Below are 26,582 nucleotides of genomic sequence, written 5' to 3' on the forward strand. Positions count from 1 at the left end.
TCACATGCACTCAACTATCCAAATTCCAATGACAACATTGGCTAGGCCTCTCAATGCACATGTTTGAGTTTGTCAAAAACATAAATGATGCTTTACCTGCATCAGATTAACTAGACAAAATGCATGCTGATGCTCGCCCCCTCTCAGTGTGCAATTTCATGTGACCTGATTTTGAGTCGCCCTTAATAATTATAATAATAAACTCTTCTAGTTCTTAGCAAAAATGCAAACCATGTATGAATCAGTGACGTGATTTGTTCATATTCCCATAGTGTAAATAAATGCATATTTAATCCAGGCTTGACTAAGTGAGTTCTGGCTTATGATTACTGGAAAGGCTTTTATGATTATGTAACAGTGGAAGTATAATTTCTTTCCAGATGAGTGCTGTTTGTGATTATGATTGACATGTTTTAGTCTTTTATGGATATTGAGTGGTTGTTTTTGTGCTTTGTCAACCATGCATGACAAAAAACCTTAAACCGGCCTGAGATGGTTTGCTGTTTTATGCTGATTTGGCTAGTTTGTTGACCTCTCAGCCTGGTCAAGTTAGTGTTTAGCTGTTCAGGTACCCAAAACCTCTCTAAAACTGTCAAACCAGGCCAGCCATTAAACATTTAAAAATGTTCAGCAGCCATTACGGTTATTATTAATATGCTGATTTGGTACACAAGAAGCTCAAGATATCACAATTATTCTCATAATTAAGTAGTTATACTATCAAATCTGTTGATTGGGAGCTGATCAGATGTCATTATTATCTTAAGTGCACATAAACTTCAAAGCACTACTGTAAACATTTAGTAAAAACATTTTCACACAATTTCTTTTTTCACTTTTTTTTCCAGGTTTATTATGTTTAAATAAATCCTATTCTAATTGTCTTCATTGTGATGGTTTTTAGGGTGTGGCCACTGTAAGAAAATGAAGCCGGAGTATGATGAAGCTGCTGAGATCCTCAATAAAGAGCCAGATGTGAGTTCCTTGATTTGAATTCTCTCACACATAGGGAATAGATAATGCTCATATATTTGCTTGTCATAAAATTCAAACAGACTTTGCAAAAGACAACATGGAGGCAACGGAACTCCTGTGAACTTAATGAAATGGTTCTAGGTGTGTAATTGTCGCTTTGAGGCATTTCTCGTAAAAAGTGTGTCCAATTGACTTAATTAAAATAAGCCCACTGTAATTTTCCATCATCCTAGACAATTTGATAACACCTGGTGGCAAATCCAAAAATGTTTTACTCTTTCAACCTTCGATTCAACATTTCAATACTTGCATGACTTGCATGGTAATAGCATGAGACATATACAGTTCACGAACATCTCTGGCCATGTTGTGTGAGTGGTGTGTTTCTCATTTTCCGGGTGTGTCCGCAGTACTGGCTCCGTTCTCTAGTCCATAGTTGCAGGCCAACTGCAGTCACCAGAGCCTTATAGTTGGAGTATTTATCTAATTTTCCTTTTCCTCTGTGCCGTCCCTCTAGCCTTCAGCTTGGAGTTACTCGGAGTGATGCTCTTCCCAGAGTTCAATAATGACATGTTATGCATTATCTAATGCATGCTCTAGTCCTCACATCTTCTCCCCTGAGAGAGCTGAAGTCATTTATTTCTCTCATTCCTTGCACTTACAGCCCTTACACACCGAGTACACGTGTCAAGTTTTTTTTTTTTTAAGCATTTTCAATTTGCATCTTGCTGAGACTTCGAAAAAAGGATGTTTAATGTGAATATAAGAATGTAAGACGGGGGTTACGAATATGACATTTTGTAAGTGGATGGTGGAGAAATTCAAGCGGCCATGCTTATCTCTCAAGTGTGTTGTTGAAATGCAGTGACGTTACTTTAATGAGATGTGTTTGTGTATTTGCTGTCAAGTAGTTTGGTTTGCATACACTTCTAATTGGCTCACAGCTCTGATAGCTGTCCATAGATTATTTGGCCCTTGCAGGGTTGGTGCCTGAACTCGAACACAAATCCTTTGTTTGTGATAATGACCAAGACTCTCATCATAAATATAAAGTATCCCACTGACAGATGTGTGCAAATAGAGGGAGTTAATTGAGTTTAAGCTGAGGAAACATTCATAATGACAGTCTATTTTGCAGCTTTATAATGGTGGAAACAAAGCTGTGCCAAATTGTGCTGTCATTTCATCAAAAAAGCTTGCTTGTTGTCTCTAGAACTTCAACAACAAATTGATTGCATTTAAACCGGGATGTCATAAATCTGTCTAAATAATAAGCCTTTGTGTAAATATAATTTTCTGCAATTTGTGTGCTTGACACTCAAAGTGTTTGTTTCCTTGCAATAGTGCTCGTTGTGTCTCATTTGACAAAGATATATTTCTCAAACAATCTAAATGTGCTGGATGCACAATGCTTACGTTTTTTTTTATTTTTCACATTAATTAACAGGTTAACTTTAACATTCCTAATTTAAACCAGTTAAAGAGATTAACATATTCTGTTTTTATTCAAAGAAAGTGGTTTTAAAATCTATGGTTTGAACATGAATTTAAGGTAACTGATTCCTATATCTCCTTTCCTGAGCTTCAGAAATCATTTAATAAATATTCATCTCATCTACTCCACCTACAGGAGGACCCTTCAACCACAGAACACGATCAATATTAAAATGGCAACTCAGATTGCCTCATGATTTTAATTAAGTTGTGAATAGACATTTGAAACCTAATGAATTCCATAATTGCTGGAAAGTTTTTAGTGAGTGATTTGGGTTAAAAATGAGCGTCTCCGATCAGCTCGGCTAACAATGTTCAACATTTAGGATCAGTATTAACACACAGTATGGTGTGTTTTTTAAGCTGAAAGTATCTTTGTATATTCGTCTTGTTTCAGAGCCCAGGTGTGTTGGCAGCAGTGGATGCCACCATTCACAAGTCCATCGGAGAGCGCTTCAAAATCTCAGGCTTCCCAACAGTGAAGTACTTTGAAAAGGGGGAGGAGAAGTTTACACTTCCTCATCTACGGAGCAAAGACAAGATCATCGAGTGGCTGCAGAAGTGAGTTGAACTGCTGTTCAGTGATTTGCTGACCATCAGCATGGGAAATTAAATTATATCTATATTAATTCAGTAAGTTGTTGCAACGAGATATTCTGTTATTATTAGTTTCTATTTTTATTTTTATGTTTTTAGTATTATATTATTATTGCATTTAAATAATGGTTAGGCCAGTTAAATATTTGGCATATGAATAGATTTATAATCGTAATAGTAATAATAATTTATTGTTAATATTTTTGCATAATTTTTTTATTTATTATTATTGCATTCTGCCCTCTTCCTCTACTTTTCCTATAAAAGTGTAAAAAAAAAAAAAAGGGCCTTGGAAAATATGCTGTTTCTGCAATGCATTAATGTTCAAAACCGATAAAACACAATGGCTGTTTTTGACTGGATGTGGTTGTTTATGTAGGTGGATGGAGGTCTACATGGGTACATGCTTGTTTTTGCATTCATTTATTTCTTCACACGTTGTAATATTTATTTCTGATGGAGGTGGATGTAGCGCTCCGATAAGGTCAGGTACAGGTGGGGCAGAAATTGCTTTTTGCTGAGCTGCACATCCTCTTTGCAGTCTCTTAACTCTATAAATAGTCAGGTCTATTATAAATGCTAAAAATGTGTCCAAGTGCCCACTTTGTGGTTATGTTTTTATGTTAAAGTGGTAACTGAATGTCACCTAGTTAGAACAAGTATTAGACTTCTGGAAAAAAAATAGTGAGAGTGCAGAATTGTTTGAAGGGGCTACATACATTTGACCTTGAGACGTTTTTCACGCATTACTGAACTTCACTCTTAAGAGGGCCACTTAAATGACAGGGGTTCAGTCGATATGAACATGCTCTTTGAAAACACACACTGACTGATTCTAAAGAGCGACCTGCGTGTGTGCTGGGAGCTTGAGAATTTACTTTTATACTGATTGACTATTTGGGATGTGTTTAACGGAGCTTGACTACAATCAATCACTGCTAAACTGACCTCTCAGTGGAAGAGCTTGCCCTTGCTTTGATCCTAGAGCAGTCCTTCTGTGCAGGCATCCGCTATGAGTTTAAGTGCCATCTCACAGGTCCCAGAACAGCAGGGCCAAGTTTGTTGTCAGACTCGTGGCAAATACTGAAGATTTGTAGTCATACAATATGATAATGCCAAGGGACATAGGAAGTCAGGAGAGCCCAAGTTTGGGTTTTGTTTAGTCCTGAGGTGCAGTCATGTTTAAAAAAAATTATTGCGCAACATGCATATAAAGTGGCCTCAAAAAGCATTAGCATTGCAGTAACAAAATGTCAAATCATATATATACAGTACAGACCAAACGTTTGGACATACCTTCTCATTAAAAGAGTTTTTTTCATTTTCATGACTATGAAAATTGTAGATTCACACTGAAGGAATCGAAACTATGAATTAACACATGTGGAATTATACATGGAATTATATACATACCAAAAAATGTGAAACAACTGAAAATATGTCATATTCTAGGTTCTTCAAAGTAGCCACCTTTTGCTTTGATTACTGCTTTGCACACTCTTGGCATTCTCTTGATGAGCTTCAAGAGGTAGTCACCTGAAATGGTCTTCCAACAGTCTTGAAGGAGTTCCCCGAGAAATGCTTAGCACTTGTTGGCCCTTTTGCCTTCAGTCTGCGGTCCAGCTCACCCCTAAACCATCTCGATTGGGTTCAGGTCCGGTGACTGTGGAGGCCAGGTCATCTGGCGCAGCACCCCATCACTCTCCTTCTTGGTCAAATAGCACTTGATGCCTTCAGTGTGACTCTACAATTTTCATAGTCATGAAAATAAAGAAAACTCTTTGAATAAAAAGGTGTGTCCAAACTTTTGGTCTGTACTGTATGGATATATACACACACACACCATCATACAAAAGTTTGCCGTCAGAGTGATTTATGAAAAGAAAAAAAGGCTATACCAAGGCTGGACACAAAAAAAATAATACTTTTGTTATTACAGAATTTATTTTATGTAATTAAATGAAATTCTGGCTTAAATGTCAAATACTTTGGCAGCCGTTTAGTTTTTCTGAACTCATGGGTGTAAGTCTAATTACATCAGCATTTTATTCAGTATATTAAAGTGATTATGAAAATTTTCACAGTGATCTAACTTGGCTGTGAGTGTTACAGTTTTCTGAGATGTCAGTCTTACAGCTTACCTATTTAATCACAGGCTCTTTCTCTCAGTCCCCAGGCCCCACCTCCTCCAGAGAAGTCTTGGGATGAGATGCCTTCCAGCGTGAGTCACCTGGGAGCCGAAGATTTCAGGGAATTTCTGAAAAAGAAGAAACATGCCTTGGTCATGTTCTATGCTCCATGTAAGCCTTCTGTTCTTTCAAAAATACTGCTACTGTAGTTTTGGTCTCAAAGCACGTATCCAGGCTTTTCATAAACCTTTTAGCATTATAGGAAAATGAATCAGAATTCTGTTGCATTCTCCTGAAGCACTGAAATGTGCAGGTGGCGTAACATCTGCCAAATGGCACGATAGCTTACTACATATAGCTATTACCATATTTATAATAGGATACAATAGTTAAATATGATGTATATTTCTGATATGGTAAAAAAAAAACATTTTAAATGTTTAGGCTCGAGGAAGCAAAGGGAGATTTAATTACGTTTATCTCTTCTTCCTCTGTTATTATTTGTGAAGACAGACACGTTTAATGTAATTCATTATACAATTCATAAAAGCTGTATAGTTCTTTTTTACATATTCTTCCATAAAGAATATATTTTACAAAGAATAGTGTCTTACACAAACACGTCAATAAGCAAGACAAAAGTGACAATGGCAAGAAAAGGAAAGGCAAACAACCATGATGGATAAGATTTTTGTCCTGCCATGAGTGATTTACACACACACACACACACACACACACACACACACACACACACACACACACACACACACACACACACATATATGTAAGAAAGTTCATATGACAAGACTGAAGCTTGTTTCTCTTGTATATTGTACATCTGTGACAAACAGCCCCAGATAGTAGCTATTCATTGTGACACTCTGGCCGACCAGTCGTCAGGTCTGGGCATTGTCACTAGCAAGAGAGCGGCGATGAGCAACAGCCAATGAAATTGCAAGAAGAGGACTAGACAGTGGGAAGCAGGAGCCAAAAACCAAACATCAAACTGCTGCCCACGTCTCCCCAACACTGTCTCATCTTATTGGCATTCAGCTCATTTTCTCCTTTTTCTTCCTTCATGTTGTTTGTTGACATGTTGTCAAGAATGGCAGTGTTGCTATGTGCTTGCATTTGTGTGCAAACAAATCTCAGGATCATAGGAATAGACAGGGAGACTGATCTTGTAATTTGATGCACGTTCTCTGTCGTTCATTGATTAAAGTTTGTACCAACATGACATAAAACAATGTTTTGTAGTGTACTTGGCCTTACTAACTCCTATACTTGTTAAAATATATCCAGATGCATTGCAGTAATGAAAATTGATGGGAATGTGTACTTAAGTTAAAATACTACAAACATTAAGGTCCCACTTTCTGTGCATTATTTATTTATTTTAGTATATATGAATTATATAATTGTGTAATTCATTTAATTATGTATTTTGGGATTATGGATATGTTTTCCCCCTTTAAATAACAGCTGACTTGTGCTAAAATTTGCCTTGCTCATTGGACTTTTTTCTGTCTAAGCAACACCACTGTTGTTCGTGCACACATTTGAGAACATAATTTCAAATTAATATTCCTTTTTTTGTTCACATAACTGAGGCTTGTAACTTAATTGCAGAATGAAGTCCATGAACAATGCTGTAATTGATTGGCATTAGACTGTATTGTGTCATACTCCACATCTACTGACCTCTCAGTCTCACTGGATCCCTTAATTACAGCTTCTTTTTAGGTGTAATACTAACGGAAATGACAAGCGTAGCTTTTGTATTGGGTATTAAAGACTCTTAATCAAAATACAAATGATGGTGTGAATAGTGCCCATTTAAAACAAAGCTATGCAGAGCTTTATTGAATGATTACATCAGTGTTGCTTTGTTCTGGTGAACGGCACCATTTGATGAACGCGAGAGTGGGCAGCTTTCATCGCTGTGAATGATAATGATAGGGGATGTCTTCGCATTTGTACAGAACTGAAGGTTTAAATGCCTAGCTACCCTGATAATAGTGGTAACTCTCTGGAGCGAGCATGATAGTTGAAACAAGATGTTCTTCTCAGAGGTTATCGAGCGGACTCGAGGGCTTTAGTTCGCACAATCCACATCCCTTATGTCAGATGTCAGTGTCAAGTCAGTACACCGCCAGTGCATTCTGGGAATGTCTAGGGAGCAAACGTTTCAGTGCGCTGGACTGATTTTGACACTTGGACCGCCCTAGAAATTGTTCCCAGTGCAACAACAACTGAACTAGAAAGTCGATTGAAACGCATCCCAAATTTCTTTTTGCATATGATGAAAAATGATTATGCGCTGTTATTTTAAGTACGCTTTGACTTCGTGATTAGCGTATCTAGCTGGGCACTGAGACAGACTCGCATCGACCTCGCATGGGTTTGGAGGCCTGCCCAGCCTTTCTTCTCCTCATATAATGGCAACATGAGCCAAAAGGGAAGGTACACAACTTTATGCTCCATTATTAAATTATTAAATGTTGAAACATTTAACTCCAAATGCCATGCATAATTTATAAGAATAACACCCTTAGCATCAAAACCACCTCATAAGAACTTGATAGAAATTAAAGTTTAGGAGTTATGACTATGGAGGGTAGAAACTCTTGCCTGTTTTTTAGTAAATTTGATGGACACATATTGCCTCAGGAAAGCCCCAGCTGGGCCGTCTATGAAAATAATAAAGTGACTCTTGACGTGCTATAAAGTTGAATTCTGTCCGTTTAACCTGCTATATGCAGGCAGTAATAGATTACGTGCGTATTTGTTTTTCTTAAGTTATTGTCATGTAAGTCATGTCTTTTTATTTGTAAAGAATTCCGTCATTGTGTTCTTTTATTTTGCTTTAGTATTAATCTCTGTATTCATCTGTTTGTGAACGCTGGGATATATCACCTCTTGCCATTTGTTCTCGGCATTATAAGGTGAGACAGCTCGATGAATACTTACTGTATATCTTACTGTTTTCCCCAGGGTGTCCGCACTGCAAGAACGCCGTCCCTCATTTCACCACAGCAGCTGAGCTGTTCAAAGAAGACCGCAAGGTGAGGCTCAACACCATTAAGGAGATTTCCAGCCACTCTAAATAACAAACCATTTCAATTGACTCCTAGGTTCTGTCAAGTGAAATCAAGCTCTCCCTCTCTCATTCAAACAGCCTTCACACATCCTAGAATTGAATCTCTTTTCATCTCCAGAGCGTTCGCAAGTTCTTCAATGTCATAGTCACTGTGTGTCTGACGCTGTTGACTTTCAATCTTCTACCTCACTTGTTATCCGTCTAGTGTTTCTCTGTTGATTTTTATATTATAGAGTGAGGCAGACGATGCTGCCTTGGCCATGTTTTATCAGATCAAGTCACTACAAGACTTCTTTGCCCCTTTAAAGACTTCTGTTGGTGTGTGGATGCTTATGGCTTGTGGCAGAATTGTATTTGGATATTTTAGGTTTATGGAATGTTTTTGAAAATAGGCTGATTTACCTACTTAGTTAAACACTTGAGTTTTACCATTTTCGAAAGCATTCAGCTGATCTCTGGGTCTGGCAGTAGCACTTTTAGCTTAGCTTAGCATAGATCATTGAATCTGATTAGACTGTTAGCTTCTCGCTCAAAAATGACCAAAGAGTTCTGACATTTTTCGTATTTAAAATTTGACTCTTCTGCAGTTACATTGTGTACTAAGGACAATAAAAAGTTGCGATTTTTTAGGTCGATATGGCTGGGAACTATAATCTCATCCCGGCGTAATAATCAAGGAACTCTGCTGCCGTACTATGGGTGCAGCAGGCGCAGTGATATCACGCAGTGCCTGAAAATAGTCCCTAGCTAGTTTGTGTTGTTGCAGAGTGGCTGGGGATTATTTTCAGGCACTGTGTAATTTGCTGGGATCTGTGGCATTTTGTTTCAAACTAGGTGAAAATTTAACACATGAAGGCCAACAAGCTTAAGTATTGTAGTGTGCTTGGCTTAACTTTAAAATTCACACATTGCATTCATTTTGACGAGTGCCGATGTTTCACACTTCAGACACGTCTCGCTGAGTAACACTCATCTCAGGCTTCTACACGCTAACATTTCATCATTCTCTAAATCTTTCCTTTTTCTCCCAAAACTTCTTTGAAAGTATCTGTCTCGCTTTTGGATCTTCAGAGGCCTTTAAAAACATTTCCTTTGGCTTCTTTAACAGCAGACATTTATCACTGGCCATAAGACAGTGATGTTGAATTGTTATTTGCAAATGTCTATAATTCATCAGGCACAACGTCAGTCCTCTTCAATTTCCCTGTTGCTCTTGAGTTTAGACTTGCGCATAATGGTTAGTCAGATGGACTGCATTTGGAAATTGACTTTGCCAAGATTCAAATGGAGCCAGTTTAGTTTTTTTGTCTTAGATTTTGTGCTAACGCCCTTAAAGATATTATTAAAAACAGATACTGTTTGTCTGAAGACTAAAAGCTCTGTTCATTAAGCTCCATCTGCTGGTTTTTCCAAAGAGTGAGCCACTTCACAGCATCCTTTAATACACAGCGAGTTATTTTTCCCGCATGCAAAATACTCTTCTGTCGTTCAGTCATTGCATCTTTCATATGAGACCACATGACCATCAGAAGCTTTTTATTATTCACACATTATATCATGGGGCTATTGAATGCTTGATTCAGATTTGTTGACAAACATTCTAAAGTGTGCAATTATTTATATACAGCTATGAAATGGTTCCTGGTTATGCGACCATATTACAGTTACATATCACTTTGCCCAAATGTTTTTAGCTACTTCGAATGTCCTTCCAGCCTAAAACAGCAAATTAACCAAAACCCACAAAGACTGACCAAGAAAACAATTATGACAAACAATAGGACAAGGATTCCATGTTATTCCCCAATAAATTACCTTTTTATCTATGGAAAGCACACTTTTTTTTCTTCTCTCTCTGTCTCTGCATGCACAAACATACTAGCTATGTTTCCATCCAAAGTTGCAAATTTAACTTATTGGAATATTGCCTAAACTATTTGCAAATAAAGCACTGTTTATGTCCAATGAGTCAAAGGGAACAAACTTGTCACTGACACTAAAGTAGGAGCAGCCACTAAATACAGTACTTTTCATAGATAATAAATAACTTGCAAACAGTAGCATAACATAACAGTATTTAAGAAGCTGTGCGATGAGATTGGTCCGCTGGTTAGTCAAGTTATGCTGTACCATCGTACAGTCACATGACTTTATTGTTGCATGTGCAGGAATTTATTTGATTAGTTTCCTTCTCCTTTTATTCACATTAACTCTTTTTTGCACAAGACAAAAAACACCTAAAGTGTGTGAAATCTCTTTTTGCAAAATACGTTGGTTTTTTTTATTGGCTTTCCCATCACTCGTTTCTGATGCAGTACTTCAAAATGTGCATAAAAACACAGTGATGGAAGCATAGCTACTGTACAAACACACAATCACACACACATTTGCAAGCTCTAAAAAGACATCTTGAAATTATCAACATAGGCTTGGGATGAGATGAATAAGAAAAAAGTATTTTAAAGTTGAACGATGTCTTGGGGTGTGATAACCGTGGTATATGTGAAATTGATTGACTCTGGACCGTTCAATTATTGAAAAATAATGCATTTTTCAATAATTCAACTGGCTACTGTCAATTATTCCTTAGTTTATATCCTGTATATGGAACTGCTCACTCATTCACTCATCCATTATTCACTAGTGAATACTATACTTCACTATATAGAAAAAAGCTGAGGGAAAATGAGTTACATATATCAAGGACTCCCAAGAACAATTCCAGTCTCACCTCTCATACTGAAATGAATTTCCAATTTTTTTTATTTATGAACTTTTTAGGATGTTTACAAAGATAAAGAATATAAGGAATAGACAGAAACAGAAATTTAAAGATGGACAGAGTTTTGACATGCAAGCCATATTTTAGTAAATAATGTGGATGGAAATGTATATGAGGGCTTTTTCCAAATCATCTTGCCTTAATTCCAATAAAAGTTAGTGCAATAGTAGTAAAGATTAGATAAGATTAGGGTACCTCAAAAATTTCATTCAAACCCCACATATGGATTTAGTTTGGATTGGGTTCACTTTTCAGACTACAAAGAGTTGAATATGCTAAACAATCAGATTTTGCTTTTCTTAGGATTCCCCAATATGCCCATCAATTTTTATTCATTGATGCATCATGTTAATTCAAGTGCAGTTCAGCAAAAGGTAAGGTTGAATTTGAAAATAAATGTGACCCTGACACTCTAAGAAGGAGGTTTGTTTAATTGTATCAAGAGTTTGTGTTTCTGGTTCCACTTAGAGTCCAATTATCTCCTGGTTCCACTGTTTATCCTCTGTTCTCATTAGTGTTCATTTCCTTTATGTACAGTGCATTAGTAAACATCTTGAATGGCCTTCTAGCAGAAAAAGGGCTTAGAACCTCATTCCTTCAATTCTTAATATAAAGCCTCTTTGCACTCTGTTGTTTCTGCTTGACTATTAAACAGTTTTTTTGTAGTGAAAGCTAACAGATGCAGTCCAATTAAATACAACATACATCAATTGTGGAAAAAGGCTAATGGTTTAAAGCCTAGTCTTGGTTCAGATGTTTTTTGTTGACCTGTTTTAACTTAATACCTCCAAATGGAAATAACTTATCCTCTGTAATATTCATGAACTCACTGGCCGTTTCATTTCCTGTGTGCAATGACCTGGGCTCTTTCTCTGTGAGGTTGATAATTACTCTCTGAGAAGGATCTCTGTACCTTTGTGAATGACCTTTTGTTTTTTTTTGTTTTTTATACCTCATCCATCTCATAAACCACTCTCTGTAAACACGAAATCCAGAGTTTCGATGAGTCTTATGTTGCTTATATCTGCTTATTGGTGAGGTTTTAGAAAAATCAGTCAAGTGCCAAGAGGGTTTTCCACCAACACGAGGATCGATATTAGAATTTGCTGGCAAACAAATGAACAAGTTGTATTGAATAAGAGTGAAAATACTACATGCCAATTTCACTAGATGAATTCATTCGTATATCGGCAAACATGGTTGCCATGAAGATAAATATTTAATTATGCAAAGAAGGCATTTTGTTTTCACTTTTCGAGTGATAAAATGCACTGAATACCATTTGGCAGGACTACAATATGCCTTGACAGCATCTCTTTTTTTTAGTCGAGAAAAAAAAAGACTAAAATATGCCGTTCATCAAGAGACATTTATGATTCATTTGTTTTGTGTTCCGCTAACTGCCGTCCTCCGATATCCTCAGCATAAATCTTTGCTCTTGTTTTAATGTTGGGGTGTTTGTTATATTATTTTATCCTACGCTGCTTTGAACGGCCTTTCTTGACAGGAATGTATTACTCATTTTTCATTACCCTATAAAAACGGAAGGCTAAATTCAGGACGTAGGGGTGCAGCGAGCGAAACAGTTCAGTCAGTGCCAAAGCAGCTGTGCTGTTAGATTTCACAGTTACATTTTCACACATTAAAATATCTACTCCAAAGGGCATAGAAGTTTGATTTTAGGTGCTATTGCCTGTCAGCTTCAGGGTTTTTATATGTTGATGTCATTCCTTCTTAATTGTTTTTGCCATATCAGAAGGTTTATATACAAGCCAATGGCCATCAAGAAGATTCAAATGCGCTGCCATGAAGTTTTATGGATTATTGAGTAGTGTTTTACATCTCTGTAAATTAGCCCAATAGAAACCCAAATGTTCAGTTCAGTCCATACACTTTGCAATACATATCAGTGCAGTTAGGCTGTTTGATTGAAAATGTGTTTCAAATATACAGCTTTCTCTAGGGAAAGTAAATCCTCCCAGGAACTCAATGGACAATGGGTCTCCAAGGGCTAATGAACGTAAACAATGAAACCATGATCAGACAGCATAATTCCTCATCACACACTACATCCTTCACAACTCTCAAACTCATGCCTTATTTACTGTTAAAAAAGTGCTTTTATGTTTCCAATAAGTCTTGATAGATGCAAGCACAGCTCTGTACATATCACATAACCATTGTAATACTATGTGAATGATACAGCATACTTGGGGGAAGTAAGGGTATTTAATCTGACAGAACTGTTTCATGTCAAAATAATTATGCTTTAATTCCTTTCAGATTGCATATGCTGCAGTGGACTGCACAAAGGGACAAAACCATGAGTTGTGTAAACAGGAGGGGGTTGAGGGCTACCCGTCATTCAATTATTACAATTATGGGAAGTTCAGTGAGAAATACAATGGGGAAAGAGGGGTAAGTGCTCTTCAATGTGATTTTTATTTAAGACAGTGGCCCTATTAAGAAAAACATAATGTATGAATGTTATTGCATATGACAGAACATCAAAGTTGAAATTTTAGATCAAAGAAAGCACAAGCACACTTTTCAAGAAAAATGCTTGATGGGTTTGAAATTATAAGTATTGGATCATGATTGAGATGATCCCGTTTCATAGCAGCGCGACGGGGAAAATAATCGACACACAAAACGAAAAAATTTAGGGATATTCTATTAGGGATCAATTGTTTTGATTGAAAAACATTAACACGCTGATCATTCACACTGAATTTTTGCTTTCAGTGTAAAAAGCCCTTAATTTATTTGCAAATGCCACCTTTATTTTGTCTTGGTTAATCTACAGTGGTTCTCAAACCTTTTACAGTGGCATATCCCCTGGGGCATTTAACATTCTTCTGTGTACCCCATCTCTTCCGCTTAGACCACAGTCACACCTTTTCATTTAAGGGACAATATTTACCCCTTGAATTGAGTCACAGGTGCATTTTTAACTTTAGAGGCAATGTTTTTCTAGCCTTATTAATTGAATGCCATGTTTTATTTTATATTCTTAAAAATGTAAAAGTTGAAAAAAAAAAACTAATTTTACATAATTTTACACAACATAGCTGTAGACACACCAACTCTATTGCAGATTAAATTGGAAAATTATTTTTTTGTTGCAAAATATAACAAAAATATTGACTATATTGTGTTAAAAATGTAGTCTACATTTTAAATGTAAATTCATTTAATATTAAAAAATTTTGTTTAACTGTTGTATAAAATCAATGTCACATTTCCAGTTGTTTGAATATTTAGGTAAAATTACATTTTGCTTGTCAGAAAAACTAGGTTTTAATGTTACTTTAAGATGGAGTAGAATTAAATGAATGCCAAAACTTAGCATTTTATTTGCGTACCCTCTCTATCACGTCACATACCCCCGGGGTACACATATCCCTGGTTAGAGAACCACTGATCTAATACAATGACATTCATTTGACATGCTTTTTAATGCATTTATCTTTAAGTATAATAATATATATAATATTATGAGATGAATGATTTTTCATTTCTCACTTACACTGTCTACCCCTTACAGGAAGCTGGCTTTACTGGTTTCATGAGAAATCTCAGGGGCCGAGACCAAGAGAAAGTGGGCAAGCGGAAGGAGGAGCTCTAATAATGTGGGTGTGGTTCCTATAAATGGGATGAGCCTAAAATTGCACTGTGACTTGGGCAGGGACATCCCAGCACTGATGCCACAGACTTGAAACCTCAGCTAAAAAGGCTATTTTTTTAATACAGCTGTGCCCTTATGTTTGTTATACCAATGTACAACCATCAGACAACTTACAACTTTCTGTTTTGTTTTGTTTTAATTTCCTCAGACATTTTGTGAAATTGTTTCCAAATACTGTGACTTCAGTTACTGAAATACACACCTGAAATCTATGCAACACTGGGCCCTCACTCGCCAGGGTCCCATACATGTGATGGGGGCTGGTGTTTAATGGAGAAAACCAGTTATCGCCATGATACATTGCCATCACTCCCATTCCAGTGAGGAGTAATAATGTGTACAATCGCATCTGCAAATATTTTTGTACCAAAAAAAAAAAAAAAAAAGGAAAAAATGCTGTATGACATCATGGTTTTGGGAGTAAAAAAACAAGATGGAGAAAGTTGTTGTAGATGAAATTTGTGGCCTTAAATGTTTGAATAACTGTCGTCCAAATATTTTACTCTTTTCAAGAATTATAGTACTAGGGCCAAAATACAAGAGCAAATACAAGGACATGCATTCAAGCAAGTAGTTTTTCCCTCATGTTTTATTGTCAGTTATCAGAATAAAATGACGTAACAAAACTGGAAATGCCAAAAAAAAAAAACATTTTAGATTGAAACCATATTTCAGAATTAATTCCTAGCAGTTTAATCCATGAAAATTTCTGGGCCCTTCACATTCCATTGTAAGTTAATGTTTCTGCTTATTTTAAAAGTCTTGTCTGGTTTAAATGTCTAGCCTGGTTATGTAGTTTCTGATTTACATTTCTGTTCTAAATCTATAATACACATGGACTTTTCCTCTTCTTAGCATGGGAATGGTGATGATGAATGACCATAGATAATGTCTTCATTTATGCGGGAGCAGGATGGTTTGCTTTAAGGTATGCTGAGTGATGCTCAATTAATATGTCTCAATGGTTTAAACCGTGTAGTGCTGGAGCTCCTTGCCAGATGTTGGCACTCTTAGTGATGACTCCACTATTGTGATTGTGGAAAACTCTCTGCTCTAGGCAGTATAAATATTTAATGGTCTTGTAGCTGAACTTTTGTTGTATAATTCAGAAGGTTGGTTCGTTTCATTATAAATAATGTTCTCAGGGATAGCGAAACACAATTGAAGAGCACTATCGCTCATCGTAATTTGCAATCCAGTTGGGTGTTCTCTATTCACGTCGCCGAATTATGAATTGTTTACATGTGTCTTCGGGAGATGGAACACGGAAAAAAAAAATCATTGAACAGGAATTTAGTTTACATTTCCTTGCCAAATTTGTGGCAAGAAATATTGAATAAAACATGAGTCAAGAAACGCTGATGCATAGATGTCAATTATATGCAAGATAATGGCTTCAAGTTCAAAATACTGTCTGTAAGGTTAAAGCGGGATCACATGCTGAATTTGTATCATGTAGCTAAACGTAAAAGGGTCCTTTTGAGGGGAAGCATACAGATATCTTGCCAGAACATGTTCAATAATGGTCCAGAATGACAGATGTATTTGATGAAAGCTTGCACAGATTTGTCTCACTACTTGCAACAACTGTGAAGACATGGTTTGCTTGTGCATTGACATTTTCATCAATATTTGGATGGTCATGGGCCTTCACCTAGTTCCTCTGAGTTATTCTCTTGAAAGGTCTGCTTTGTCTTATCCCAAAGGTCTGTGGAATGTGGGAGCTACAGTACCACAATGCCAAGAACTCACTGTCGACTTTATTTTTTTGTGCCCAGCCATATGTACAGTTTTGCTGCATTGAACACAATGCAAAATAAAAGGCATACATTTCCAAAAACTATTGTCAAAATTATTCAAATAACATTATGAACATTACTTCTTAATTGGTAATGAACATACTACTGCAAAAAATGTTAGATTTCAAATTTTTTTCAAATCTAAACTGGGTTGAAATGGAGTGTTTCACTATTACATTCACCCCAGGGGGTGATGGTGAAAAAATCCATAGACTTAAAGATATATCAGAATATTTTACAATAGAGATATATAATATCTTATAATTGAGACGTAGGCAACTGCACAACAACATGCTAATATTGCTTTACCCAAAAAATAATAAAACCCACATTGCAATGCTTGGCACTATGCCATTTTTTTACGATGTTTTGCACAGAAAGGCAAAAAAAAACTTTTGCTGGACAAATACAGACTAGTTTGCAGACACCACATTTATTTTTTGTTTGAAAGTTGTCTGCAATAAGGCCACACATACTTGATGTAATTTTATTTTTTTACTTCCCTGAAAGTAGGATAATAGTAAGTGCACACATGCTTATCAGATATCAACTTTTATCATACTATATGAAAACAGGACGTCAGACCACCAGAAGCCAGTTATTTTGGAGTTGGTCTTTTTCGTTTCACTATTTAGGGAAATATGGAAAGATATGTCACTGCTTTTGAAATTAATGAGAAAATTAGTCTTCCCCTGCTGTCATTTAGCATCTCTGCTGTTTTGGTGACTACAACAGAGTACAACAAATAAATTGCCTGATGAAACTGTGAAAACAAGCAATACTGTGCTCTTCCGGAGTAATTTCTTATCAAACTTTTCTGTCAGGCTATTTACGGAAGTCTTCCTGGACTAATTCTGTCATGATCTCAAACGAGCCAAGCCCTTTGCCATCTTACTGCACAGGAGCCCTTGTAAGAGGCATGAGCTTTTTGCCAGATTGAAAACACGAGGGATGAGTCACTGTTGGACATTTAAATGGCTGCCCGTGGAGAAACACCTGCTGATGAAATGCATGTGTTGTCAAGTGCAATACGCAACGGTTTAATGGTTTGGAGAATAGGGTGGTTCCATCAAAGTTACATGGAGGAAGCTTACTGAGGGTGCAGGCTATTACATTTATCTGGATGCACCACTACATGTCAGAACCAGAGGTAAAAGGAGGACAAGAAAATGCCAGCATGAACGGAAGTTAAGAATTTGAAGATAAATACACATTACACCGTGTGTAATACAGACATTGGGTGATGCCAAATGTTAATAAAGCATATCCCATCTCACTGACCTTAAACACCCAGGAGGAGCTGTCATAATCCAGACATGGCCTGTCAACCACCTTTCTTTATCACCAGGAAATTGTTTGCCAGTCCAGACTGAATGCAGGCCAATAATTTGTATCTGTCAAGCACATAGCAACTTCATAACACTGGCAAAAAACTTTCTGCTATAGAAGAACCCTTTCACAAGAAAAAAAAAACAAAAAATCAAATGAGCTGATAACAAAAATAAAATGCATAATGTAATTTAAATCTTTAAATTAGTATATTAATATATATATATTTATGTGTGTGTTATAACCTGTGTGACTGAGTCGTTAGATTAACTCATTGGCATGTGAGATTCAAGAAATACATTTTATGCTGTTGAGTGGAAACAAACAACTATTATTCATAATTGCTTGGTTCCATTTAAGCAAAAGTAAGTTATGATTTACTTACATTTTAGTTAGTTACAATATTGCGGCTACTTTGTCAATTTTCGCTCCGCCAATAAAAATAGTTCCAAACAAAGCAAATCGACTGCTGGCATCGAACGAATCCGTGTATGAAAGAATCAGTTGAGTCAAGTCAAGTCACCTTTATTTATATAGCGCTTTAAACAAAATACATTGCGTCAAAGCAACTGAACAACATTCATTAGGAAAACAGTGTGTCAATAATGCAAAATGATAGTTAAAGGCAGTTCATCATTGACTTCAGTGATGTCATCTCTGTTCAGTTTAAATAGTGTCTGTGCATTTATTTGCAATCAAGTCAACTATATCGCTGTAGATGAAGTGACCCCAACTAAGCAAGCCAGAGGCGACAGCGGCAAGGAACCGAAACTCCATCGGTGACAGAATGGAGAAAAAAAACCTTGGGAGAAACCAGGCTCAGTTGGGGGGCCAGTTCTCCTCTGACCAGACGAAACCAGTAGTTCAATTCCAGGCTGCAGCAAAGTCAGATTGTTCAGAAGAATCATCTGTTTCCTGTGGTCTTGTCCTGGTGGTCATCTGAGACAAGGTCTTTACAGGGGATCTGTATCTGGGGCTCTAGTTGTCCTGGTCTGTCTTTCAGGGATGTAGAGGTCCTTTCTAGGTGCTGATCCACCATCTGGTCTGGATACGTACTGGATCCGGGTGACTGCAGTGACCCTCTGATCTGGACACAGACTGGACCTGGTGGCTACGGTGACCTCGGAATAAGAAAGAAACAGACTAATATTATTGTAGATGTCATTCTTCTGATGATGTAGCAAGTACATCGGGTGTTATGGGAAGTGTTCCCGGTTCCGGTTTACCTAATTAATGCAGCCTAAAAATCCTTTAACGGATTAGGATATTAAAAGCATATTAGTATGTTATGTGTAAACCAGGTTAAAGAGATGGGTCTTTAATCTAGATTTAAACTGCAAGAGTGTGTCTGCCTCCCGAACAATGTTAGGTAGGTTATTCCAGAGTTTAGGCACCAAATAGGAAAAGGATCTGCCGCCCGCAGTTGATTTTGATATTCTAGGTATTATCAAATTGCCTGAGATTTGAGAACGTAGCGGACGTAGAGGATTATAATGTAAAAGGAGCTCATTCAAATACTGAGGTGCTAAACCATTCAGGGCTTTATAAGTAATAAGCAATATTTTAAAATCTATACGATGTTTCATAGGGAGCCAGTGAAGTATTGACAGGACCGGGCTAATATGGTCATACTTCCTGGTTCTAGTAAGAACTCTTGCTGCTGCATTTTGGACTAGCTGTAGTTTATTTACTAAGCGTGCAGAACAACCACCCAATAAAGCATTACAATAATCTAACCTTGAGGTCATAAATGCATGGATTAACATTTCTGCATTTGACATTGAGATCATAGGCCGTAATTTAGATATATTTTTGAGATGGAAAAATGCAGTTTTACAAATGCTAGAAACGTGGCTTTCTAAAGAAAGATTGCGATCAAATAGAACACCTAGGTTCCTAACAGATGACGAAGAATTGACAGAGCAACCATCAAGTCTTAGACAGTGTTCTAGGTTATTACATGCAGAGTTTTTAGGTCCTATAATTAATACCTGTTTTTTCAGAATTTAGCAGTAAGAAATTACTCATCATCCAGTTTTTTTATATCGACTATGCATTCCATTCGTTTTTCAAATTGGTGTGTTTCACCGGGCCGCGAAGAAATATAGAGCTGAGTATCATCAGCATAACAGTGAAAGCTAACACCATGTTTCCTGATGATATCTCCCAAGGGTAACATATAAAGCGTGAAGAGTAGCGGCCCTAGTACTGAGCCTTGAGGTACTCCATACTGCACTTGTGATTGATATGATACATCTTCATTCACTGATACGAACTGATGGCGGTCATATAAGTACGATTTAAACCATGCTAATGCACTTCCATTAATGCCAACAAAGTATTCAAGTCTATGCAAAAGAATGTTGTGGTCAATAGTGTCAAATGCAGCACTAAGATCCAATAAAACTAATAGAGAGATACAACCACGATCAGATGATAAGAGCAGGTCATTTGTAACTCTAAGGAGAGCAGTCTCAGTAGTATGATACGGTCTAAATCCTGACGGGAAATCCTCACATATACCATTTTTCTCTAAGAAGGAATATAATTGTGAGGAAACCACCTTTTCTAGTATCTTGGACAGAAAAGGGAGATTCGAGATTGGTCTATAATTAACTAGTTCTTTGGGATCAAGTTGTGGTTTTTTGATGAGAGGCTTAATAACAGCAAGTTTGAAGGTTTTGGGGACATATCCTAATGACAATGAGGAAGTAATAATAGTCAGAAGAGGATCTATGACTTCTGGAAGCACCTCTTTTAGGAGCTTAGATGGTATAGGGTCTAACATACATGTTGTTGGTTTAGATGATTTAACAAGTTTATACAATTCTTCCTCTCCTATGGTAGAGAATGAGTGGAACTGTCCCTCAGGGGGTCTATAGTGCACTGTCTGATGCGATTCTGTAGCTGACGGCTGAATGGTTGCAATTTTATCAGTAATAGTATCAATTTTAGAAGTAAAGTAGTTCATAAAGTCATTACTGCTGTGATGTTGGGAAATGTCAACACTTGTTGAGGCTTTATTTTTCGTTAATTTAGCCACTGTATTTAATAAATACCTGGGGTTATGTTTGTTTTCTTCTAAAAGAGAAGAAAAGTAATCAGATCTAGCAGTTTTTAATGCTTTTCTGTAGGATAGGTTACTTTCCCGCCAAGCAATACGAAATACCTCTAGTTTTGTTTTCCTCCAGCTGCACTCCATTTTTCGGGCTGCTCTCTTTAGGGTGTGAGTATGCTCATTATACCATGGTGTCATACAGGGGCGAACTGGGACCAAAAAGTGGCCCTGGACTTTCTGGCCCACAGCAGCCCACCACATCAAAACGCAAACGCCCCTGTTTTGATGTAATTTATTTATTTGATATTTAAGTATACTGTTTGGGGATTTTAACCAATAGGGCAACTGATCCTCCATTGAAAAAAAAAAAAAAAAAGATAACCTGCGTGCTGCAGCTGTTCATTTAGCGACTCCTAGTGAGCGATACATGTTCATCACGAGACAAACATTCTCCTAGAACTCACACTTTGCATTCAATTAACCAGTGTTGGGGAGTAACTAGTTACATGTAACTTAATTACGTAATTTAATTACAAAATAAATGTAACTGTAATCAGTTACAGTTACTAAGAAAAAATGAGTAATTAAATTACAGTTACTTCTGAAAATTTTAAAGATTACAGTGGGGATTACATTTGAATATTTACACACATCCACATACAGATGTAATTGATTTCTTTCCCAAATTGAACTGACTATTCTGAGACGTACGGCCCTATAATTTCCGCTATGCAGAAACATAGTCTGGTTAGTAGAATCCAGTCATAAAAACGGGATTGCTATTGCCTAACACGGACGGAATATGCCACATTTTGGACAAATATATCAAAAGTACACTTGAATCAAAGCATATGCAAAGTTTTAATATTTGCTATAAATTCAGAGACAAAGGTTACTGTTGTTAAACCATGCCACAAATTTACATATTTATTTATTTAAAAATAAATACAAATGGTAATCCATTTGCAATAATAATAATTAAAAAAAACATGGTTACTGTACTTTTACGTAATAAAAGCAGTTAATTTTTGTGAGGGAAAAACATGACTCATGTTCAGTATTAGGATTTTATATTGTAGTGATGCACTCAATTTGACATGTAGGCAATTTAGAAAGTATAGTTTTGTTAAATCTTGAGTGTTAAAGTCATGAGGTAGATGGATAACAGGGCAAAATAAAGAGACTGAAAAGAAAAAAGAAATGAAGTGAAGGTGAAGTTCAGGAGAGAACTTTTAATTATTTTGCATGTCCCCAAACTAAAGATTTAAATCTTTTTTTATATCAGGTCCATACAAAAAATAGTGTTGTCCATGAATTTGTTTGTATGAGTTTGAAATTTCCCGGTCTGAAATTTTATCCCAGTCCGCCCCATGTGGAAATTAATGAAGCAGACGTGTTCAAATTTGATCATCTTAATTCAAGTGATGAAGGATTGTAAAAGTCTGACAGTATTGAGCACTGCTGTAAGGTTAAACCTGAATGGTGTAAATGTTTGAAGATGATTAACAGTTGCAAATAAACATTTATTGGAGATTTTGAAAAGTAATCAAAAAGTAATCAAAAGTAATTAGTTACATTTACTTTAATAAAGTAATTGAAAAAGTTACACTACTATTACATTTTAAATAGGGTAACTTGTAATCTGTAACCTATTACATTTCCAAAGTAACCTTCCCAACACTGCAATTAACAGATGCATGAATATGCGGTAATATAAGTTCATGATCCGATTCGTGAACAGATTATTCTCTTGAGTAAATCTTTTAAAATAATCATTTATTTTGTTTAACGAAAACATTGTGGAAACCAGTGGTTCACAAACTGGATAGATCTGAGGTGCAGGGCTCGCAAAATCGCTAGCCCGACGTCCAGGGGCTATTGTGTTTTGCAGTCAGGCTCCAAAATGTATCACTGCTCTTCCCGACGGGCTATCGTGAATAGTGATTTAAAATTCGCGTTGTTCACTCGCTTGGAGGGGTGAAATGTATCGTAGTTGATCGTTTTCACTTGTTTCTAAATCTTGCTGATTCAACTTTTTTAAACAATTTGCGCGCGTTCGAAGCTTGCGCGCACTCGTTCAAAGCACGCGCTGTGAGCAGCATTTCAGACAATGCGCGTACAAAGAATTAATTCATCTTTTGGGTATCCTAACTTCTGAATGAACAAATACACACACAATATATATATATATTTGTGTACCGGGTGGGCCGGCCCGAATTGGCTAGCGGCCCACCGGGAAAAGTCCCGGTGCTCCAGATGACCAGTCCGCCCCTGGTGTCATACTGGTTTCCTTAACCTTCCTTAAGCGTAAAGGAGCAACTGTATTTAAAATGCTAGAAAAGATAAAGACCATAGTTTCTGTTACATCATCAAGTTGTTCTGAGGTTTTGGATATGCTAAGGAATTCAGATACATCAGGAAGGTAACTTAAAAAGCAGTCTTTTATGGTAGAAGTGATGGTTCTTCCATACTTGTAACAAGAAGTAGAATTTACAATTTTGGCTATATGAAGTTTGCACAAAACTAAATAATGATCTGAGATATCATCACTTGGCTGCATAATGCACCTTTTTCATTATCAACATGGATATTAAAATCACCAACTATTAAAACTTTATCTGCAGCCAGAACTAACTCGGATGTAAAATCACCAAACTCTTTAATAAAGTCTGTATGGTGCCCTGGTGGCCTGTATACAATAGCCAGTACAAACATAACAGGGGATTTATCATTAACATTTGTTTCTCTGGATAATGTTATATGAAGCACCATTACTTCAAACGAGTTATACTTGAAGCCTGCCCTCTGAGAAATCATGAAAACGTTGCTATAAATTGAAGCAACACCCTTCCCTTTGCCTTTTAGACACGGCTCATGTTTATAACAGTAATCTTGGGGGGTGGACTCATTTAAAATAATGTAATCATCAGGTTTTAGCCAGGTTTCTGTCAAACAGAGCACATCTAGATTATGATCAGTGATCATATTATTTACCAAAAGTGTTTTCGTAGAAAGGGATCTGATATTCAATAAGCCAAGCTTTATCATTTGTTTATCCGTATTGCATCTGTGTTTTATTTGTTGAACCTCAATTAAATTGTTAATCTTAAATTGGTTTGGACGTTTTTTGTATTTTCTAGTTCGGGGAGCAGACACAGTCTCTATAGTGTGATATCTAGGTGAAAGAGATATCTTTGAAAGTGATATCTCTATGTGCTGAGAATTAGCTGACCTCTGTGAGTGAATCATTCAGGACTCATTCATAAATAGTCACTCGTTTTGTCAGAAGCAAATGAATCGCTGCAATTGGAAGGCAATTATTATAATTGTTTTATAATATATTGTTAACGAATCAATAAAATATTAACAATCTTAAATTCTGCATAACTGGATGTTTTTAAATATACACTGACAAAAACTATACAAGTTTTTAAGCTGGATGATATGACGATATGTAACATTGATCTAATTGAACACCCGGATTCAAGACCAACCTATTTTGTTTTAACAAAATGCTTTCACAGACAAAATTGCTTTACTTATTTCCCCGGCACATTTAAATGTCAGGAAACATGATTCCTGGCTGCATATCCATATGGACACTGGATATTTGGTAAGTTGTAAGGAACACTATATCGAGTCCAGCTGCCTTTAACTCACGTTTTCACAATTTCCCTATTAAATCCATTCATGTGGCAGGCTCTTTTGCCACTCAGTCAGGGGATGTGTTCCATGGGAAAGTGACGTCAGTGCATATCCTCTATACAAGATGTAGGCTACATTCATATCCTAGCCATTACTAAATTGTTATGACTCTAAGCCTGATATATTATTTTGTTAATTTTCAACAGTGTAAACTGTCTCTCCAGTTACATTTCAGTTGTAGAGCATATTGTTTCACATACTGAAATTATCAGTTAGTTCAACACAGTCCCTTCAGCTTGTGGAGGGAAAATGAATAGCCTATGGAAATATTCAATAATACAAGTCACTGGGACAAATCTCTCAGTAACAGAAGTCAATGGCATAAATACAACCCCATTATCTTTACTGGAGGAATAAAGATTTTTCTCCAGCCTCGCTCAGAAAGCAATAATCAAATGATGTGCTCCACTTGCCAAGAAATCCATATAAACTCATTCTGTTTCACAGATGTGGCAGTAAAAGCAAAAAAAAAGCATATGTTTTCTTGGCAGAAACAGAAGCAGAATAAGAAAATGACACTTTTGAGCTTTAATTGGGTTTCATGAAAAAAGACACCCAAAGGCTGCGAGTTAGCGTCCCTCGAAATGCATAATAATTTTGGTGTTGTTTTTAATCATCCATAAAATTGATATTACTACTGGATCAGTCATTTACAGGGTGCTTTAGGGATGAATGAGCATTTGGCAGGAGGCAGCGTTTCCTAAAGTGACGTCTATATCCGTTTTACCCAACCCACTGAGGTTGATCTTTTACTCTTCCATGTTGCTGCAGTATTTTCAGCCCACTCCACCACTCCACATCCTGTCAGCATGAATGACAACATCTTCACTTGTCACCTTGACACTCTTGCACTAAATACGTAGCTTTAGACTGCCAGCTATTCATCAAGCTGTCCATGTACAGAACATCAATCTTCAATGCATGGCTCACACTGCATGCTGTGAAGTGGATGTTTCCAGGAGGTCACTTTAGGCTGAAGATCTCTCGGTTTCATCCTTGTAAAGACATTGAGTGTGAGTGATGAATGAATCTGAATGATTCACATCAGATCATGCGTTTGACACTGACAGAACTACAAAACACACACAAAAAAATCTGATTTTGTAAAAAATAAGAATGCTATATTTAAACTCAAAGCAGAGGTTGAAAAATGTAGATGTGCATTATAGCCATGTGTCAACATTCACATCAACATTTGTGATTTGATTTATTCCATCTGATATTCTGATGTTATTTCATCTATTTTTTTGTGACTGGATGGAATTATGTATTTATATTACTATAAACATCACAAGGCTTTTTTTTTAAAATTGGGATTCATGAGTAAATTAAATAGACTGGAGAAAGGTTTTTATTATAATTATTTTATTTTGTAAACTAGAAAAGTAAAGTTAAACCCCCACACAAATAGCTTAAATATGAATTCACAGTCGTCATCATAACTCCACAATAGATCTATTCAAGAAACTCTTATATTTTGCACCTCTGCATCACTATTTCATAGCCTTTGTTTGCTCTTTCCGATATAAACGACAAACACAGTATGCTATGTTCTCAACGTGTAACATATGTTCTGATAAAACAAATGTAGTTTGGTAGAAATACAGAAAAAAATCAGGGGACAATCTACAGAAATGCAGAGATGGGTAGAGTACCCAAAAACTGTACTCAAGTAAAAGTAAAAGTACTTCTAGAAATATTTACTCAAGTAAAAGTAAAAGTACTAGTCTTGAATAGTTACTTGAGTAAGAGTAAAAGAGTATCAGATAAAAAATCTACTTAAGTAGTTAGTTACTAGTTACTTTGGGTCATTTATACTGAGCCTATTTTTATTTAGATATATAGATAAAATGTATGTTATGTGTGTGTGTATAAATGTATATATTTCATCAGCCTTTACTCCAATTTATGTAATTTATTATAAAA

General features: G+C 36.4%; 1 protein-coding gene across 1 annotated transcript in view; it reads left to right on the top strand.

Moving 5' to 3' along the window:
* Window positions 1–16,605, top strand: part of LOC132095402 (protein disulfide-isomerase A5-like) — a 48,091-nt gene extending 31,486 nt beyond the window's left edge. The window contains exons 12-17 of the mRNA XM_059500337.1: window positions 905–975; window positions 2,867–3,030; window positions 5,236–5,366; window positions 8,190–8,260; window positions 13,361–13,495; window positions 14,625–16,605. Of these exons, the coding sequence (XP_059356320.1) occupies window positions 905–975; window positions 2,867–3,030; window positions 5,236–5,366; window positions 8,190–8,260; window positions 13,361–13,495; window positions 14,625–14,705 (653 nt within the window). The 3' untranslated portion in view covers window positions 14,706–16,605. The remainder of the gene's footprint in view (window positions 1–904; window positions 976–2,866; window positions 3,031–5,235; window positions 5,367–8,189; window positions 8,261–13,360; window positions 13,496–14,624) is intronic.
* The last annotated feature ends 9,977 nt before the right edge of the window (window positions 16,606–26,582 follow it).

This window comes from Carassius carassius, chromosome 19, assembly GCF_963082965.1.
Source record: "Carassius carassius chromosome 19, fCarCar2.1, whole genome shotgun sequence".
In the NCBI taxonomy this organism is placed as follows: domain Eukaryota; kingdom Metazoa; phylum Chordata; class Actinopteri; order Cypriniformes; family Cyprinidae; genus Carassius; species Carassius carassius.